This window comes from Taeniopygia guttata, chromosome 3, assembly GCF_048771995.1.
Source record: "Taeniopygia guttata chromosome 3, bTaeGut7.mat, whole genome shotgun sequence".
Classification (NCBI taxonomy): Eukaryota; Metazoa; Chordata; class Aves; order Passeriformes; family Estrildidae; genus Taeniopygia; species Taeniopygia guttata.
Genome location: NC_133027.1, coordinates 109,902,977 through 109,923,854, shown reverse-complemented (window position 1 = coordinate 109,923,854; position 20,878 = coordinate 109,902,977). Strand labels below are relative to the sequence as shown.

At 38.1% G+C, this 20,878-nt stretch overlaps 1 protein-coding gene across 5 annotated transcripts in view; it reads right to left on the bottom strand.

The window, feature by feature from the left end:
- The window catches only part of KIF6 (kinesin family member 6), a 143,380-nt gene extending 135,253 nt beyond the window's left edge, over positions 1 to 8,127 (bottom strand). For 2 of the 5 annotated variants that reach the window (XM_030269215.4, XM_072927614.1), the window contains exons 1-3: positions 7,963 to 8,127; positions 7,021 to 7,127; positions 4,903 to 4,977 (exon numbers count right to left, since the gene is read on the bottom strand). In XM_030269215.4, the coding sequence (XP_030125075.4) occupies positions 4,903 to 4,977; positions 7,021 to 7,127; positions 7,963 to 8,028 (248 nt within the window). In that variant the 5' untranslated portion in view covers positions 8,029 to 8,127. Of the gene's footprint in view, positions 1 to 4,902; positions 4,978 to 7,020; positions 7,128 to 7,879 lie in introns of all 5 variants that reach the window. The other 3 variants (XM_072927616.1, XM_072927615.1, XM_072927617.1) reach the window with 3 other exon arrangements.
- Between the last annotated feature and the right edge of the window lie 12,751 nt (positions 8,128 to 20,878).

Sequence of the window (20,878 nt, the reverse complement as noted above, 5' to 3'; positions counted from 1 at the left end):
GACAGCATGTCATGCACAAGAAGCCACCCAGATGAGAGAAAGCCTAACACATACCCATTCACCACCTTCTGCAATGGATCATTAGAGATGGACTCAAACTCCTCCCGGAGGTTTACACTGGTAAAACACAAAGCAGTGGTCACAAGTGGCAAGAGAAGAAACTCCACGTGGGTAAAGCAAAATATTCTTCACAGTGAGAGTAGTTAAGCCTTGGAACAGGTTCCCAGATGGATTGTGGGATTCCCATCTTTGGACACTTTTGAATTTCTATTGGATGAGGGCCTGAGAAACATGACCCAGAAGCCAGACTTGCTTTCCTCAGAAGATTGGTTCACATGACCTACAGAGATCCCTTCTTACATAATTATTCTAATAGGTTGAAAAAGTTCAAAGTGAAAGTTTTGCACAAAGTTTATAATATGAATAAATAAAACAAGGAAAACCCCTTATTAAGTAAGACTAAATTCTGTAAGTGTTTTTAAGTAGGTAAGAGAAAATCCTCAGAACAACAACTTTGATCTTAAAAACTTATTTAATTTTCTTAGCTTATTTTGGCTCCATATTATCATTTTTACCTGAGTTCTGCCATCTTCATTTTAAATGAGTAGTAACATAAAAGGCATGTGGTCAAATAAATATTCAATACTATAAAACACTAGACTCATGAAAAAAGCAGAAGAAACCAGTATTTGGATACTGTTGGCCCTCTTTTTATCTCAGTTCTTGCAGACCTGAAATTGTTTTGTTTTTTTTTTTAATCAGTGTCTCTCATTTTCCTTCATTCTATCTCATGAAGCCTCAATTCATTGATACTAAAAAAATAAATTAACCAACTCCTTCCAAAACCAGCCCACTCCCACCCCTTCTCCGCTCACTCTTCCTTCTAAATTATGTTGAAGATAAAAAGAAGGAAATGCTTAATTTCAAAGATCTGGAAAATAAGTTTTCAGGAGAATTTGTCTTCACAGAGACTCAGCTTTCAGATATCTTCTTACACTTGGAGGTTACACTAATGTTTCTTTAATTACAATAAACGAAGTATCTCAGTATGACTCTTTTTCCTTTATGTCTTTGCCAGATTTGTGGAACAAATCCAAATTGGTAATGCCTCATCTTTAAAAAACAAGACTGATTTCCAAATGTGCATGTAGCTGTTTTGGACAGATTAGTACAGGCAGGTTTCCTCAGAAATTTCAGAAGTTTTCCTACAGAAAAAAGAAATAGATTTTCTTGTTTTGACCAAGATCTCTAAATATATTTCAAATTATAAACACTGTAACAGATAAGTGACACAAAGACATTCTGAATCAAAGCTGTCAAACCGTAACTTAAATTAAGCAACCTTCTTGAACAGGTCTAAATTGCACAATTTACATCAAAACAAGCAACTAATAATCATTTGAGAAGAAACATCAATGACACTTCTCACTTTTTATTGCCTCATAATTGTACTCACTTTGAGAAAGAACAGCTAGCATTGCTAATTTCTCAATTCGAGGAGAGTTTAGGCTATATTTCTTTCAAGCTGACACCTGAAATAATGTGTCCTTTTGCTCTATATAGATTCTACAGGTCTTGGTGAGGCAGGTGAGGCAGATCACTACTTTCAACATTGTGTGACAAACATATCAAGGTGCAAAATGAATAATTTTTAATAAAAATATTTTTACTATATTTTTCTAAGAATACACAGAAGAAAAAGACCCCCACAAAACCAGTTGAGAGCAAGCTGAAGTAGTTTATATATTATAAATGCTAATTCTTAGGATAAATACAGCACATGAGAAGAAACCAGAACCTGCAGAAATGGAAGCATTATGCCCAAGGCCATCAGATTGTTCAAAAGACCACAGGTGATTTACATTTGGTTTATAAACAGCTAAGCTATTTCTTATATGCATGAGACAACTGAAGAGAAAATATTTTCAAATGTTATTCTTTAAAATAACCTTATTATTTAAGAAATCTAATACCAAAACATTGAGTTTTCAGTTCATATTAGAACTGAAAACTCAACTAATTCAAAATAGTTAACATTTTATATTTAATTTTGATTGCATACATAATCATACACTAATATTTGAAATATTTTGAGAGCAGACTTGTTTAGTTGTAAGGCTACAGCAATGCTTAATCATTAGCAAACTTTTAAAGCAGGGCGTGATTTATTTTCTCTGGTTTTGATGCAGTAACAGCTTTAGTGCTACTTCTAAACTTTGCACAAAAACATTATCAAGAATATATATTTAAAATTAGAAGGAAAAGAAACAATGTAAGAGATTACTCAAGGATAGAAAAAAGCTAAAGTTCAAGCAAGTCATATGCTTGTAATGGTTTGCAGAGGCTGGCATTTTTGACTGAAGAAGCAAATTAAATAAACTAATGTCTGGTGCCTCTGAAACCACAGGCAAGTTGACAATGTAACTGGACTTACAGAAAGAGAAGCAGTGGCCCAACATCAAAGAAAACATAGTTAAAAAGAAAAAAAAAATAGAAAAAGAGAAAAGAAAATTGCATCCAGTTTCCATCCAAGAACAAAATAGAAAGATTTTAGAATCCTGAGCATTGCCTTTCTGGTTTTAATTTAAACAATGCCCAAGATTTTTTTTTTTTTTCCTAAGCATTCAAGTCTCTAACTGAATTTTCTCAGGACTGTAAGAATGCATGACAAAGAACCTCAAAATGTTACTGAACTATTTCATTGATATTTTCCTGCTACTTTCTTCTCAGTGGCAATACACAGACAAAAACTGTTCCCTTAGCAAAGTGATTCCAACAACAGAAATGTGTGTACTTGCAACAACTTTTTCATGAAAGAGAATATTGACTGTGGAAGGAATAAATAATGAAGGACATTTTACTATGAAAAACTGTGGTCTAAGAGAAACAAGGCAATTCTTATTCTTTCCATGGAAAGAATGGAAGAGAATGGTATCATTAACCACAGAGTGAAACAATTTCAGGCCCAGTTCATGACTCCATTAGCCAAGGAACTTCATTACCCCGAATATATTTTAAAATCTATATTTTTGCTTACAAAGAGGTAAAAAATTAATGAGGTGGATAAAAAATAAACATACTTCAGTTATTGTCTACTCGATTATAAAGACACAAGTAAAATTACCAGTAACAACACAAGCATAATTTAGAGTACAAGCTTTTCCTCATTATAACACTCAGAAATAATCTCGATTTCATTAAGAATGATTTTATAAGTCAATTCTAGCATTACAGAAAAAGACTTGGCTATTTAGAGATAGTTGTCTGCCTAAACACCATTGGTTTTAATAGCATTAAAGTAATTTCAAGTACTTAAAGAATCTAAATCCTGAAGCTAAAGCCTACATAATGGAGAAAATTAATACATAAAACAAGTCTTTTATCAGCTAACACTGAAATAAAGGAGAAGAATACCCCTTCCTGTTTATTAGAGCACTGTATAGGTGATCTGTTCAACTGGAAAACATTTCCATATTCTAGCAAAACACTCCAAAGGGAAAAAAAGTAGCCAGTTTCTAACTAGTTAATTTTGATATGCTGACCTTTTGTTGAGGATAACCCCACAGAACATAATGAGACTTTTAATGCTTCTCTTTCCAAACACACTCAAACTTGATAATGATTTTTTTCTGCAGTCAACATTAAACCCAGAAATACTTTAAATTAGTGCATGAGATAAATGTGAAGCTATGTGATAATGTCAGATAAGCAAAGAAATATCTTTTAGATGAGAAAATAACATTAGCATTATTTTTATAACAATAGCATTATTTAAAACAATAGCATTATTTTTAAGCCTATTTAGCTTATTCTGATGAAATTTCAAATGCACTGGCTTTTCATTTTCACTGTCAATTACATTTCTGCTTTATGTGGGACTTTAGAGAAAAAAACAGGAGAGGTGGGGAGAAAGAAAATAAAAATATAGAGATATATTTTTCTTCCTTGTAACAACGTGAGAAAGGTTTAGTGTCCAGTTGAAGTTGTTTTCTTACAGTGCTAAGCAGGAGACTGTGCAATAGATTGGGAAATAACTTGAAGAATCATTACTTAAACCAACAGATGGCTCAGACAATGAATGACAAAGAAGTTGGCACTTGAAGAAATACTTCCCAACTCACTACTAGTGAATTGGGAATCTGGATTTTGAGCAGTAAATTTGATAAACAAGCAAACCCTATGCAGAAATTCTGCTTCCTCCTGCATGGGATTTTCTCCCCCACTAAAACCAGTACAAACTTCAGCAACACAGACAGTAAACTAAGCAAAGAGAATGGCATAAAATCCATTTTCCATTGAAAAATCCACCTGTTTCAGAGTGGCATTCGATCCACAGAATGAATGCAGAAGTCTTCATCAGTCTTAAATATCTGCCTCTGCAAACTGTCAGATATGAGCACTGTTTGATTATGAAAATGGAGGAGGAAAAAAAAAGTGCCAAAAGCATTGCCTTACATGTCAAAACACAAGTAATGACAAGACTTAGGAATATCTCCACAAACATTTATGAGAGTCCCTAGCTTAATGAAAATTATATGGAGGGAATAAAATTTTCATTATGTTATTTATACATTAGACTATATAAAAAATACTATTCTAAGGCCATGAAGTCAGCTTATATTACGGAGAAAAAAAAAAAAAAAGAATTGGGCATGGATTTCTATCACTATACAACAAAAGAGACTAGCATTGCTACTTGAAGAGTCAAAAAAGGAATCTTAGTATGCATAACATTCTTAGGGGATTGAGTATCTCCTGGATTCAGACATGTCAGTATTTAGTAAATTAGAACATCAATCCCCTTTTACAACAAGAAGACAAAGACTTGACAGCTCTCCTTCAAGTAATACAACAAAAGCAGAAATAGCTTTTCCCTGGTTACTTGCAGGATCAACAACATACCATTCTGCTACTGGTTTGGCAATGCTGTCAAAAATCACATCTTGTTTTGCCTCTTGATCAAAAATTTTCTGAAATCTGAAAATATTAAGCAAATAATAATTGCTTAGAATGTTAAAACAGTACTCGATTCATACATTTTTTGTTTGTGTTCGTAATAGTCAATGTTTACATCATTAGGCTTACATAACTTAGTACAATGTTTTCCCTGTAGTCTTAACCACAGCTTGCTCTTGTGCTATTGTACATAAATAGGCTGTACACAGAGCTGCTTTGACACAATTTGTACAATAAAATCCTCTGATAAAATGATGTGGCTTAGAAAGAAGTAAACCCTCGTTTAAATCTATCAAGAGAATTAGTGTTTGTAACTGGCACCACACTGAATCCTGGATAAATAGATTACACTATAACCAAATACAGCATCCCACTATTACAGCCAGGCTCACATTTTTTCAAGCCATTTCCTTCATTCTGCTGCACAATTACTATAGGTCACTATGAGATATTTAATTAAATATGTTTTGTCATTTTCTATATAAAATATCTTCAGTTATTTTGCAGAATCAGAATTCTTGAGGTTGGAAGGGACCATTGGTTCCAATCCTCCTGCTGCCTCTGCATCATTTCTGTTCATGTGGATGGAGTGTTCTTGAGTTTGGAAAAGGTGATCTTGAAAATCAGCCAGTTTTCCTGGTCATCTCTCCAGGAATGTATCTCAGAATTCTTTAAGCAGAACAATGAACAAGCCAAAGTCTGTATTTATGAAGCCCAGGGCTGTGATCCTGCTTTTTGCCTTACTCCATTCTCTCAGTATCCTTAATTTTATTACCTCATGGCCACTGCAGTCAAAGCTACCTCCAGGCTTAATATCTCTCAGCAGCTTGCCCATGTTTGCAAATATCCAGATTGGCTTAACTGTATGTTAGAAAGGTGTCATCCACATGTTCCACCAGCCCCCTGTATTGCTGGTGTCCTGCTGTGTTGTCCCCGTGTTTGGAACTCTATTCTTGCATAGAACTTCCCAGGGCGTGTAGGAAGGAAGTCCTTAGAGGCACTGAGTGTGTAGAAAGGCACAGTGCTGACCCATGCAGTGGGTGCAGTACCACAGACAAATGTAATACATAAAACATTTCTTCTATCCTGCTAATCAGCCAAGTAACTCAATTATTCTTGAATCATCTTAAGGATAATAAGGCATAGGGTTTCTCAAAATGCATATCTACAGAGTTTTTAATAAATTATAAAGTCAGAAAACAATGTCAGCATTCATAAAGTCAGGCTTGGGCATCTACAGACTAAGGTAGTGCTGCATACAAATCTATTTGGAGAGGACAGCTTCTCTCTTTTCAAGCAGGTTACTTTAGCTGATGTACAACTACATCAGTCTGAACTGCAGTTGTTTATGTGGAGCTCTCTTTTTTAATAGCATAGAGAAACAAATTACTTGTTTACTATAAAAAAATGAAGCATATCCAAATTGGAAAAAGACAGTCTTGACCTCATCAGAAGAGGTTATTATATAGCTAGCTTTATTCATCAACAAAATTTTAAAGTGTTGCCTCACTTTCCTGTTAAACTAATAAAAACATTTGATATTGCTGTATTGATTTTAAGTTCCTAAAAATATTTACCCTCTCAAAGCAAGGATTTATTTCTGTCAACAGTTTCTGGTTTTCTTTACTTTGCTTTGGCTATGTCTGAAACACAGCTTCCAAACAGAATGTTTTACATCAAGACTTTTTTAGCCAGCCTATGACAACTCATTAGATCACAAGAAAACACACAGTCCCAATTCAGCTTTCATACACAAATTCAAAACAAAGCACAAAAATAGAAGAACTGATAAATGAATCTTTGAGATAAGATTTAGAAATGTATAATGACTTGCAATGGACAGACAATAGTATGACAATTTTATCTAACGCTATCAGATCCATTGTAGTGAAGAGTGTATCCTGAAGTATTCCTCTTGGTAAGGGAATTATATAAAAATAAACCCATCCGAAGTATAATTTAATTTTGAAGTTAGACTTTTCCCGATTCTATATATCTGTATCATTATACATAGCACTGTCAGTCACTAAAGGCAGAAGGTACAAAAGTAAGGCTTCTACTCACTTGAACTTGTAGCTTTCTCGTTTATTGTTGATGAACCCATCTCCTAACTCACGTGGCACAGTAATCTCCAGACTGGGCAGAGGTTCCTCATTATCAACTGAGTAACTCTAAAAAGGATGGATATGAATTCACAGAATATCTTCATCAATAGAACAGCATTACCCTTAGATATAACATTTATCTAAGCTCAGCACCTCTAATTGTCTGGAGAAAAACTTGTTATCAATGGCACTAAATACGTGAGCAGATCTCCCGTAACTACTACACAACAAAACCAGCATATAACAGCATTATCCTGTCACCACGTAAACACGACAATAACACTTGAAACAAAACCATTGCCTCTTTGACATAATTTGCTTACTAAACCACTTTAATATCTGTGATGTTACAAAAAAACAAAGCACGGCCTCCAGTGCAAACCTCTCCAAAATATCTGGAAGAATATATTAGGAGAGGCTACAAGAAGACAAAGGTTGCAATGAGAAAAGCTGGTTTAAAACAAGAAAGTAATTAAGAGACCTAAATGAGCAGTTGCTGAGGAACACTTTCATTATCTTTATTATGCCTTGGGAGGGCAGCTGTACACTTGGAGGAACACATTCCCCTCCCTTGCTCAGAACGCTGCTGAACTGCACAAACCCAGTAACGCGTGTCCAGCGTTTTCCTTGAAAAAAACGTGTTGTTTTGTTTTGTTTTTTTCTTTTACAGAAAAGCAGAGCCTTTCTGTAACAGTTACAGCCCAAATTCCTCCGCTTCGTGATTTTACGTACTTCCAAAGGCTTCGGACAGCAGGAGCGTTTCGCCGCTCACCCACCCGCCCCTGGTAAAGGGGATGGGCTCTGCCCCGCTGCCGCACCTGAGCGGGGAACGCGGGTCCCGGGGCAGCCCTTGGCTCTCCCCGGCTGCCCCAGCGCATCCCCGGGCACAGTCCCAGCCTACCCCCGCCTGCTGCCGCCTGCCCAGCGGCTTCACCCGCGCGTACACCCGGATCGTCTCCTTCACCATCGCCGCCGCCGCCACCGCCGGGCCCCGGCAACGGTAACCGGGCACGGCCCGGGGCACGCACCGCCCTCACACGGTAACCGGGCACGCACCGCCCTCACACTGTAACCGGGCATTGCCCCGGGCACGCACCGCCCTCACACGGTAACCGGGCACGGCCCCGGGCACGCACCGCCTTCACACGGTAACCGGGCACGGCCCCGGGCACGCACCGCCCTCACACGGTAACCGGGCACTGCTCCGGGCATGGCCCCGGGCACGCACCGCCCTTACTCGGTAACCGGGCACGGCCCCGGGCACGCCCTTACATGGCCCCGGGCACCGCCCCGGGCACGCACCGCCCTCACTCGGTAACCGGGCACGGCCCCGGGCACGCACCGCCCTCACACGGTAACCGGGCACGGCCCCGGGCACGCACCGCCCTCACACGGCCCCGGCTGAGGTGCCCGGCCCCGGCTGTGAGCGAGGGGATCGCTCCGGGCATCCCCCGCCTGTCTGCCCGCAGGGTCAGCCCACCCCTGCCCACCCTTCCCAGGGAAGGCCTTTTGCCGTTATGCAGTTGAAACACTATGGAGAGAAATACCAACATTACGAGCACTGAGGATATCGACTCGTTAATTCGAATATGAAAATAGTTGTGAGAAAACCAAAGTTTCGAGTGGAGAAAGATGTTGTCTTACTACAACATCTTGCATTTAAACTTAGAAAGCAGTAAGAGCGGAATGCCTTTATTCTGTGAAGTGTTTACTAAAGAGACACACAAACAACAGGATTTTGGCCTTAGTAGTTATTATTTTGGCCTTAGTTTTGGTGGGATATAGTGGCAGGGACCAGATTACTGTGATTGCAAGCACACTAATTTAAATTAAGTGGAAAAGTCAGGGACTTGATATGGAGGAGGAGAGAAATTTCTCTAACTCAGATATGGTAAAAGTATGTTAAACTTGTATCCCAAACAGGAAAAATAGCAGGGAAAACGTTTTCTCTCTCAGAGGAGCAAATAACTGTCTCGGAAAATGTATGAGGCATAAGTAGTGAGCCTTCAGGGAATAAAATACAAAAATGTTGATCACCATCTAAAGTCAATTGCAAAAAGTCAAAAGGGTAAAAATGAAAACAAATGGAAAATATTACTTGGTGATTTAATAAAGAGTGAAAGAAAAACAGGACATTGCAATGGGATAATGGAATAAATAGTAATTATCTTCTCAGCATTGCTCCAAAATGCTGAAAAAAAATTGTCTCTTGTCAGTAGGGATGGGGATGTTGAAGGTAATGTTAGAAGAAGTGACTACAGGTAGGGAAACAACTGCAGCCAAGAAGGAAGCAGAACATACAGTGTTCAAATAATTTAGACTAAGAGACCAGGATTTGGGAGGGAAGCATAAATAACTTCAGTTCCAGAACTGTGAAATAATTATGATGTTTAAATTGAAATTTTCCTGTATTCCCTGGGAAATCACTTTTTACTTGGGGAATTTTCAGCATTTGCATTTATGTTGTACCTCAAAGATGTGTCAATTTTCTTCAGCTCCAGGATTTGAGGAAGTGCACCACACTACACAAGCAACCTATAGACTTGAAATAATTATATGACAGTATAACTTGTAGGATCTGGCAATTCCATGTTTTAAAAAGGTCAGGCATTGCCTTCTGAAGTAATAAAACATTAAAATGAATCATCTCCCTCTACCGTTGTCACTTTCTTCCATTTAGAAAATAATATTGGTCATAATATATACAGGACCTGGCAATTCAAGGACTTTTGGTCCACTATGTCACCTAGCAACTTATTGTGCTTCCAAATAAACAGCCTGGTAAGTTTTATAGTAGACCAAACTTTCATGTCCTGTCTTTTTTTCCCCCAAAGTTTTACTTTTCATACACTTTACGTATTCTTGGCAACTATCATGCCATTTGGCTGAGATAAAGATTGGAAGTTAGAACACTAAAATCTTTCCATAGATCAACTGGGCAGGATGAAGGTCCAAAACTCTTGCCACAGCCTAAATTTCTCTCATCATCCAACTCCTGAAAACATTAACACCAAATATCTATCTTTTACATGACCAAAACCACTTCTTAAATGACCAGATATTAAAGTCTGAAATCTGGCCTAAATTTAGGTACAGTATCTGTTGAATTTGCTATGTGGGTGCTGCCAGAAATAGTACAATCTTTATAGTAAAAGGTGTGGTAATACAGAAAATTAGGTTTCTGAATATTTGGTATTTGAATGGAATGTGAAAAGGCTGAGGCAATATTTTTTGGTATTTCATGTATCATGCCAAAGCCCTATAACCCTTATTTTCTTCTCCTTTGTGCTCAGTATTAAAAAGTTTAATGCTGTCATGTTGACAAAACTGCCTTTTTTAGCTTTTAATAGTCCAGCCCTGAGAGGAGAGATGTTTTCCTCTTTTAGGCTACTGTTACAATCTGTTTCTTAGGAAACAGGGCTACATCTTCATGTATGTAAGAAAAACATTTGGAAAGTACTTTAAAAATGTCACACTGTTCTCACATTCTTACCCAACACATTTATATGTGCCCTAAAAATGTGCATCTTGGTAGACTAAGTCAAGCTAGAAAATCTGAAAATGTCCTCTTTAGGGCTTACACATATGCATAATTATGTTTTTAATTGCTTGGCTCTTTTAGAGTAAAGAAAAATTCCAAAGAGAAATATTATCAAGTTGGACATTTTGTTTCTGGTTTGGGGAATGAAGAGAGGAAGGAAGGGGGGGTGGTTCATCTAAATGCTAAACTGGAGCCTTTGTTGCAAACTAGGATGAGAAATGTTAACAGGAGACAAAGCTAATTCCAATGAATTGCAAGTGTTATCTGACCAGTTTTCTCTACCTTCTTCCCATATTTATCTGCAGCATAATAGTTTCTTATTGATGTTTTATTATGAAACCTTCCAAAGCCCATTGTTGATTTGTCTCTGACTAAGGAGAGATAAAATTCTAGGTGACTATGAATAGAAAAATTAGTAGGGTTCAGGCATTTTTTATCTGAAAATGGGAGCAAAATTTAGCATCTTTTGTTCAATTCTGCTGAATGATTAATTTATTTTATAGCCATTGTATAACTAGTTTGTGTATGCTCTTTTTTGAAGAGGATTAAAATTTCATCACCTTCAACAAAACATTCTAAAATTCAATTATTGGATACCATTGGTTTACAATAATCTTAAATTAAAGCCAATGATCAGAAGATTTATTGAGCAGTGTGTAAATTTAGGGGTGTACTAAACAGCTCTTGCTAAGTTTAGGACAAGTGGCAATGCTGGAAAAGAGGAAAATAATAGAAATAATGTGGGTAATTGTTGCTGTCAAGGCAGGACGGGAATGAGAAGACTGATTAGAAGGCTGCTGAGAGTAAAACTCCGGTTTATTCAAAATATACTGCTCTTTTACACAGAGCTTCTTGAGGACCAACTCCATCGGTTCTGAAGTGAAAACAAGCCACAGCATTGTTGCAGAGTGCTTGACACACAGTGATAGAACTTAACTATAAACAATGTGAACAACAAGAGAGATAAAGAATTATTTACATTCTTCTCAAGCTCTTTCCCAAGCTTCTACCTGGCTAGAAATTCTCGTTTCTCTCTTTGACTGAATCTGAGACCCACAGGTAATATTAGCAGAATGGTCAGAGGCTAGGATTTTCCAATTCTAGTAAAGAAAACTATAATAATTCTACAGACCTTTCCAGAGCTTCTTTAGGGAATGAAAATATCATCACAGAAAGGAGGGAAAGGTATGTTTGAAAGTGCAAAATGAAGCTGATACCATTGATAGATCATAGACAAACTTATCTGTGAGATGCTCATGAATATGGTGTTACGGTATGTTAAAGAAAAACAAAGTGATGTGGTAAAGCCAGGAGAGCTGCTGGAGGAGGCCCAGCTGACAGTGCAGAGCAGAAATTGAAAGGATGACATTAAGCAAGAACACAGAGTTTGTGTGCGGGGATAGGGTGAGAGGGGAGGGTAGAGAAGCTGTTATTCACTGACAACACACGTGGGGAAAATACAACAATGCAACAGAAGGTGATTACAGCCAGGGAGTGACACCAAATTTTGTAGCTCAAAAGGGTAAAGATAAAGGTCACAATCTCAGTTTCACAATTATTGTTCATTGGAAATAGAGGGTATGATGCAGGGAGCTGTAGCAAAAGAGTCTCTAGAATGTAAGTATAAAGGATAACTCCAGCTGGTAAAAATAAAGTTCAGGGTTTAGGTAAAGTAAAAATGAAAAGGAGAAAGTAAAATGAGGTGTTACTTTGGAGGCAAAGGTAAACAGAGGCAGCAAACCTCTGGAAGGCTTCTTGTTCAGCCTTTTTATTTGGATGGAACAGATGTAAGTAAGTAAGTGTGGAGCTGGAATTGAACAGATGTAAGTAAGTAAGTAAGTAAGTGTAAGTGTGTAAGTAGGTGCAAGTGTGTAAGTAAGTGCAAGTGTAAGTGTGTAAGTGTAAGAGTGTAAGTGTGTAAGTGTAGGTAAGTAAGTGTAAGTAAGAAAGTGTGGAGCTGGAATGAAAGAGAAGTAAATAAGTGTAAATAACTAAGTAAATGTAAGTAAGTAAGTAAGTGTAAGTCTAAGTAAGTAAGTGCAAGTGTGTAAGTGAGTAATTCCAAGTGTAAGTGTATAAGTAAGTGTAAGTGCATACGTGTAAGTGTGTACATGTAAGTGTGTAAGTGTAAGTGTGAGTAACTAAGTGTGAGTAAGTGTGAGTGACTAAGTGTAAGTGTGAGTAACTAAGTGTGAGTAACTAAGTGTGAGTAAGTGTGAGTAACTAAGTGTGAGTAACACAAACCTATCAGGGGAAGTCTCTATCTTTCAGCCCCACTGCCAAAGAAGAAGCCATAATTCGTCTGTGCTGGTTTCAAGGTTGTTTATTCTGTTTATCTCTAACATGTTCTGCTGCCCTGCCGCAGCTCTGTCCTGCAGGGCAGCGTGTGGGGCTCTGCCCTCAGTGGGATGGTACAAACATTAAATACCAGAAACTACCTGTGCTGGATTTACAATAACGTGCCAATATCTGTCACCTACGTTGAACAGTGTGTCCCCAGCCTGAACCAACAGAAAAATGCCAACACCACAGTGAAACATGGAGGGCATGAAGAAGGAGGAAAAGGACAAGGCACACACAATTTCCTCCATCTTGTCCCCTTTGGACCCCTAATCTAGAATCCTAAAATTTTACTTTTGCACCCGTGCCACACTTAATTATGACTTATATCAAACACTCAGAGCTTGTAATTCATCCTGTAAGATTGAAAACTCCTCTCCATGGACAGTGATCACAGACAGTGTCTCTGGGGGCTCTGTCCAGAGGGGTTCCTGACCCCCTGCCAGGGTCCCAGGCCTTCCAGGGCAGCCAGAGGGAAGCCCTGGATTCCCACACCTTTAGGTGATAGTGTTATTTTGGTTCATATTTAATAGTTTAAGAACAGATAATAATTGAATCCAGAACAGCAGTTTAAATATGCTAAGTTTTATCTGCTTTTTTTTTTCAATTGGTTTGAATTCTTGTTTTACAGTTTTGATATATTTGCATGCCCTCATAGGGCTTACCTAGGCTCCATTGTATGCCAAAGAACCTCCACAATTTTAATCCCATATTGCTGAAGTGAACATGGTTTAGAAGTAGGGAAAATGATGGCTGCAGAAAGAAAATGGGAAGAAGGATTGTATAACATCTCAGAAAACACCTAGGCTGTCTGATAAGCAGATCATTAGATTATATATTAGAGTTTCAGAATAGTGCTGAGTAAAACTGAATAATGTTGAATCAAGGAATGTAGAAATAATTTTTTTGCATCAGAATTGTTAACCAATTTGTACAGTTATTGAAATATTTTTCTTAGTGTTTTAAAGTCACCAGATGCCAAATGTGTATCATGATTTTCTTCTGCTGCACATAAAATTACTTAATGAATATTGGCTTGCAGGATTATTATCCTTCCAGCTAATTCCCAGTCCAACTCAATTTGCCTTTTCCTGGGCTTCTTGCCACATTCCGGTTTTCCCTATGCTGTTGATGTTACATAGGAATGAAATGTGGAATTATCTATAGTTCAAAAAAGAATCAAGATCAAGTACCTTAGGCTTTTGTGTTCATCTATTATTAATGGACAGTAAATGCAAACATGAGCTAACAAAAGGCAAGGGATAAGCACATTTAAGTCAGATCAGTTCCAAGAGAAATAATTTCAAAACTTGTCAAACAATTCTTGAAACATGGAAGAATAATGATTTCCCATAGATCCACTGTATATATTCTGGCACTGTAACTTTCCCTTTATGCAATATTTTTATAAAACTTGAATAGTAATTTCCATTGGAAGATCTCAAAGAGATTTACAGACATTAACTAAATCTGACTTGTAACACTAGTGTGAAGAAAAAAAGCCGGTTTAGCTATTTGTTGTAAAAAGTATCTTTGCCATAGTCTGCTGCTTTGTGCTCTCCTGTCAGCACTAAGGTTCGCAAAATACTTCATTCACCAATTCCTAATAATTTTCCTGCATTTGGATTCTTTTTACATTCCCTAATTTCTGGGGATGCTCATGGGCTAACCTCTCAGATGAATGAACTATCCTCAGAGGGCTTGATTCTATGTGATCCCCCCTGCTGCTTCCAAACACTGCTGCACTCCAGTGGTCCTGTGCTTCTGGAATGACTTCAGAGAGATGCTGTGCTTGTTTGTAATACAGAGTTATTTTCCTCATGATTCAGAGACAGGCGGGAAGTAGAAGTGTCTTCATTCAGTTTTTTCAGGGAAGCCAGGCATCAATGCCAGTCCTTTGTTGGTAATCTTGTGGTTAGGATTCACCAGTCGACAGCCACACACAACCCAATCTCTCTCTGCAGGTTCACAGGCCTTTCCATACCTTCTAGCCCTCAATTTATTTCTTAAACTGGTATAATTTTTATCTAATCATATGTTTAAGGTTTTAAAAAGTGTCCTTCCTCCAAATATCCTGTTATTATAATCTCATAATTGTCGGAATCTGTGGGTATTGATGATTCCGAGATTGTAGAAAGTCTGTCTTTCTGACCCGTTGCCAAAGAAGAAATCATAATTCATCTGTGCTGGTTTTCAAGGTTGTTTATTCTGTTTATGTCTAACATGTTCTGCTGCCCTGCCGCAGCTCTGTCCTGCAGGGCAGCGTGTGGGGCTCTGCCCTCAGTGGGATGTTACAAACATTAAATACCACAAACTACCTGTGCTGGATTTACAATAACGTGCCAATATCTGTCACCTACGTTGAACAGTGTGTCCCCAGCCTAAACCAACAGAAAAATGCCAACACCACAGTGAAACATGGAGGGCATGAAGAAGGAGAAAAAGGACAAGACACACCCAATTTCCTCCATCTTTCCCCCTTTGAACTCCTAATCTAGAATCCTAAAATTTTACTTTTGCACCTGTGCCACACTTAATTATTACTTATATCAAACACTCAGAGCTGGGAAGTCATCCTTGTAAAATTGAAAACTCTTTTCCATGGACAGAGATCACAGACAGTGTCTCTGGGGGCTCTGTCCAGGGGGGTTCCTGACCCCTGCCAGGGTCCCAGGCCCTCCAGGGCAGCCAGAGGGAAGCTCTGGATTCCCACACATAATATTATAATTCTTACATATAACATGATAATGCATGATTTTATGTCAGCTAGAGACAGAGTATTCAGAGTATTTGAGTATTCAGAAGTTTGGAGAAATTCTCTTATTAGAAAATTGTTTTCACAGCTTGACAAACTTGAAAAAGGGCAATTAAATTGTTATACCTTCCTAGATCTGCCAAATTAATGGTGGGGGGCGGAAGGTAGGAGGAAAGGGAACAAAACATTTAGGTGTTAGATAATTCCTGTATCTAACTGGGACAAGAATCTTATACTAACAAGTTTTATGACATGAAATCTGTGAAATGAACAAAAAGTTATACAAATATTTGTTTAAGTGTGCCACCTTTCTGTCTATACTTGAAATGATCAAAGGAAATGAAAAATCAAAAGTACAATAACCTTTTCTTGTGTGAAACCAGTTTACAAATTTTATCTTAACTGGTTCATCACTGATAATTTCACCAATGGTGTGTCTTCTATAAATGGTTATAGAATAACAAAATGAACTCCTTTAGGGCACATTTGACCCTATCCCATGTTCTGCCACAGCTGTTATACATGGCTAGTGGCTAAACATATCTATATCATAATGTGTTTGCTGTCTATAATTTTTAAGCATTTGATTTTCCAACCTTGATAATCATTCAGTGTAATTAAAAATGTGATGTAACTAGCTGTAAGTTATTACTCTTTTCAGGTTTACTGGTTCAACTGTGGGCCACTGGTGTACTTTTGCATTCGTGCCCACAAAAAAGATTTTCTGAGTTTTAAACCATTGTAGGAAGTGACTAAGGATAATTGTCAGTCTAATAGGTTCTCTTGGCTTCCTGGAGTCTTTTAAAAATAAATCTTTTTGCAAGAAAAGAGAATGTGTAGGAAATAAAAGGAAAAAAATACCGGTCAAGACACTTAAATTTGATATATTCCATAGAATTGAACTCTCATTCCTACCTAGGCTCCCCTGTAACACATGATGATTGCTGTTAATATGGTATGTAATTTCTGGCATTTCTACTGAGTGCATATGTTTTTCTCTGGCTTCTTTGAAGCATCTCCACTTTAACAGTTGTCACTACAGTATGTGAATAAAAGAAGCCAAGAAACTGTTATCCCACAAAGCTCTCAAGGGAGCCTGGTTAACCTGAATTCACTATGCAGTTTTTGTTAGAAAACAAAATGGATCTAAGATAGCTCTGGGAATAGCTAGTCAGGCTGTGATATATTACAAAACGTTGTTTAATTCTGATATTAAATGTCTGCAGAACAATTTTAGTTACCAACTGTCCAAATAGTCTTGCCTACTCAATTCTCTTTGGTCTAATTAACTTCTGCAAAGGAGTCAGAGCTTAGCCACAGTTCCCTGTGTGGGACAAAACTCACTCCTTCCTGCCTCCTCTTCTGTTGGTGGTGGAGGCAGGGTGTTCTCAGCTAGTGCTGCCTTCTGTCTACTCTCATGTATGAATACTGTCCATCTAAGTTGTTGATTTACTTTGAGAAGTCCAGTCTGTGCCTCAGGCTCTGAGTTCAGTCACAATGTACTGCAGAAATGAAGGTTCTGTAAGTCTTACTCTACTTAACACTGCATTACTTTTCATTTGAAATGTTCCTTCTATTGTGTGAGCCTTATTTTGCACTGATTCTTAATTTGTGTTTCTTCTGATACTGGAGGAAACTGAGTCTAAAATGCTGTCAGTTCAGCGCTATACATTGATTATGATACTCAGACACTTCCTGTGCTCTGCACAGTCCTTTGTGGCTAAAGAAACGCTTCAAGTACATACTGTATAGCTCCAGAAAGTGCTTTCTTCCACCTTTCCTGATTAGAGTATGATCCCTTATACAGTTCAGAGGTAGCTGTGGTAGTGTCTTAAAACAATCCTTCTTGCTGGCATATGTTTATCTACAACACATCACCAGCTTTCCTTCCAATCACTTAAACTGTTTACTAATCCTTAGTAAACCATGATGCTGCTTCAAGCCTTGGAAATGAAGATTCCTGTAGGAAGTTTCCCTCTGGTCAGTGCAATGGAGAATTAAATCTGGGGCCAAGACTACACAGTGAACAGAATTCCATCTTCAAAATGAAAGGAAAAGCACCAGGTGGATTTAAAAACTAGGGCCAAGGCTGTGTGCATCTGAGGACAAAGATAGAGCTCTCTGCATGCTTTGGTGTGTGCTGTTCTTTGAAAAATGTGTCATAACTTTGCATTTCCTGAATTCAGTGGGTTGGAAAAACACCTGGCAGATTCCCAAACTGAAATATATGCAGAAATAACATACATAGCAATACCAGTGCAAGGAAAAAAAAAAAAATTAAGGATCTGAAATAACCTCATACTTAAATGTGTAAACTGATCAGCTGTGGGGTTCAAGAAAGAATTTCTCTTTTCTTCTCTCTTCAACCACTCATCCTTATGTAATACTCCAGCCCACAGCTGGCTGGATGTAGTGTGTTTTCCATTCTTCATTCTCTGAATCATCAGGTATCTAACCACTGCTTGAGGCAGAGTACTAGACTAGTGAGCTGAATGGCCTGTTCCACTATGGCAGCAAGAATAATATTTTTAATGGGGTTTCATTTCCTTTGGTTTATTATTTTGTTATGTAGCACTTAAGGGAGTGACAACTGGACTTCTACAGTTGCTCATGTGAGCATGCATTGGACTGGTTTGGATCTGAGGAGCACACGCTGTCTTGTTTCATCATGTGCAAGTGATGCAGAGGGTTTCACTCAGTTCTCTGTATTTTCTCTGTGTTTTAGGGGCAAGTAGTGCCTATGCTTGTGTTGATCCAGTGCTCAAAGTTGATTCTCCTCACCCTCCAGAAGTGCCTGTGTCTAGTGTCTTTTGGGAGAATTCCTGTTTTAAATAAATTCTATTTAAAATCAAACAATTTTTTTTCTCTTGCATGAACAATCCCAATCTAATGGAAAGGATCCTCAAGTATAGGAAACAGGATTGCCCACAGAGGATTTCTTTGTGCTCTCATATCATGATGTTGTGTTCCAGAAAGGACTTCTGTGGCATCTTGTGGGATTCAATGCAGAGGCTATGAATGTACAACTGTACAACTGGCTGTTCTACCTTTCATTTTCATATAGAAATGCAACAAGTTCATAGAGATACTGTCTTAGTCCACGGCAGTTGGAATGTTACAGCATTTCTGATGGGATGAACATTTCTAGCTTAACAACTACATGGTAAAGGGCATATCCCTTCAGTACAGAAATGAAATGTGCTGCTGGACACAGGTTAACTGTCACTGCCCATGTCACATATGGGTAAACAGAGTATTTCAGTCTCTTGGCATTTCAATCTTGCTGAAAAATCTTTCAAAATAAAGAAACACCATTTGTTTTTGGCTCAGCCTGAAAGACAGGCTGTGGTTATTTATGCTTTACATCTGTGTGATGGTCAGGATTTCCATGTTCCTCCTACTCCACTCTCTAGGGAGAAGATGTAATATAATCTTATAAACTAAACAGAAGAAAGAGGAGTCACGGATAGCCATGTCATCTTTAGCAAACACCAGGAGTCTCTACTGTGCTTTAGAGGATCTGAGTCAATGAAATCCAGTGGAATGTGGAACTCCCTGCAAGGAACAGCTTGGGTATCCTACAGAAAATCACTCTGCCCTTCAGAGTTCCTGCTGGAGATCCATGGGACAAACTGCCAACAGGTAGCAATGTAACTCCAGGGTTGATCTTTAATAAGATTAGCATGCAGCATAACAATGCAGGGACTCATCCCTGAATGATCCTTGTTGATACTAAGTAGACAAGTGACAGATCTCATAGCCAGAGGGGACAAAAACACCACTTGGTCAGTGCTTGGATTGCACTGTCTAAACTGGGTACCTTTAATTTTTTTTTCTTTATATATAAAAACATTTTACTTCCTTCGCTTGACTGAATACTTCTTTGGAACTGGAATAATTTTCTTGTTCCTCCATCTGCCAGATTCTTAGATCCATCTTGTAAGTATAAAAGTGGGAATCTCTTCAAAGAGATACCATTTTATTCTGGAATGTATGTCAAAGCTTTTGGTCATAGTGATGATATTACAGTGCATGGGGAAAGCTGCCATTAGAAATTTATCAGAAAAAAATGTGATTTTAAGCCTTTGGAAGTTGATCAGATTATTTTTATTGATTTGAAGGTGATAATGGTAGAGCAGAGAAGAGGAAGCATGCATACATACATACATACATACATACATACATACATACATACATTCATACATATATATATAAACCTAGTCCACACAGCCCCAAATGGCAAATTTGCTCTGCTAGTAAGTTGCAGAGAAAAGAACCCTGGCACATTTTGAAATAGCAATTGCATCTCCAAAAGTGGTACCAAGACATATACTTCTTGACTGCTTACAAATGGAAATGATGTGGTATAAAAATAACCAAACCCAGTTGCTCATAATAGCAGCATATTTGTACAGTCCTGCAGAAAATGTTGAATAAGTTTGGAAGTCAAAAAGGTTTGTCTGTAATAAAGCAAAGCTCACTCAAGGACTTTCACCATATATCACTTCACCTTCAGACTTCCTTCATCTCTTAAATGGGACTACTGATACTTACAGGCTTATAGCCAAGCTCAAGTCCTAAATACAAAACAAAGAGGTTTTATCAGTCCAAATTTATCACCACTTACCTCAGAAGGATTATACCAGGAGAGCATTTCACTCTTCAAGTACTGATTAACATTAGTGCTAACACTGTGGCTTTTGCTCTTCCCTTCCATGTAACACCTAAGTGGCTTTCACAGCAGGTGAAAAGTGTCATACTGTACAGTAGCAAAGGAATAATGGAAAGATGCAAATAGGCAGAGCATAATAGAGATCAAAGAATAGATTAATTTTCTGAGCTGGTGTTTATCTGAGATGACACACTTCCAGAAAAGATATTTTGAAGTTGGGAGGGAAGATGGCCAAAATGGCCCACATGCTTGAAAAAACAATCCAGCTAGAATGGGTTAGTGCCAAACAGAAAAAGGAGGTGGACAAGGTGCTTGGAAGGCCCTGTTTTAGTCCTGTTTAATTAAATCCAGTCAAAGCCGGGACACAGCAGAGGGCTGTGGGCTTGGAGTGTGTCTGTGAGAGACCTCTATGTCATGCTTGTTTCAAACCCTGTTTAAGCACAGCTGAGAGACTGGAAAACCACTTTCCAAATGGGGATTTTCATGACAGATAGTTACAGCCTGGGTGT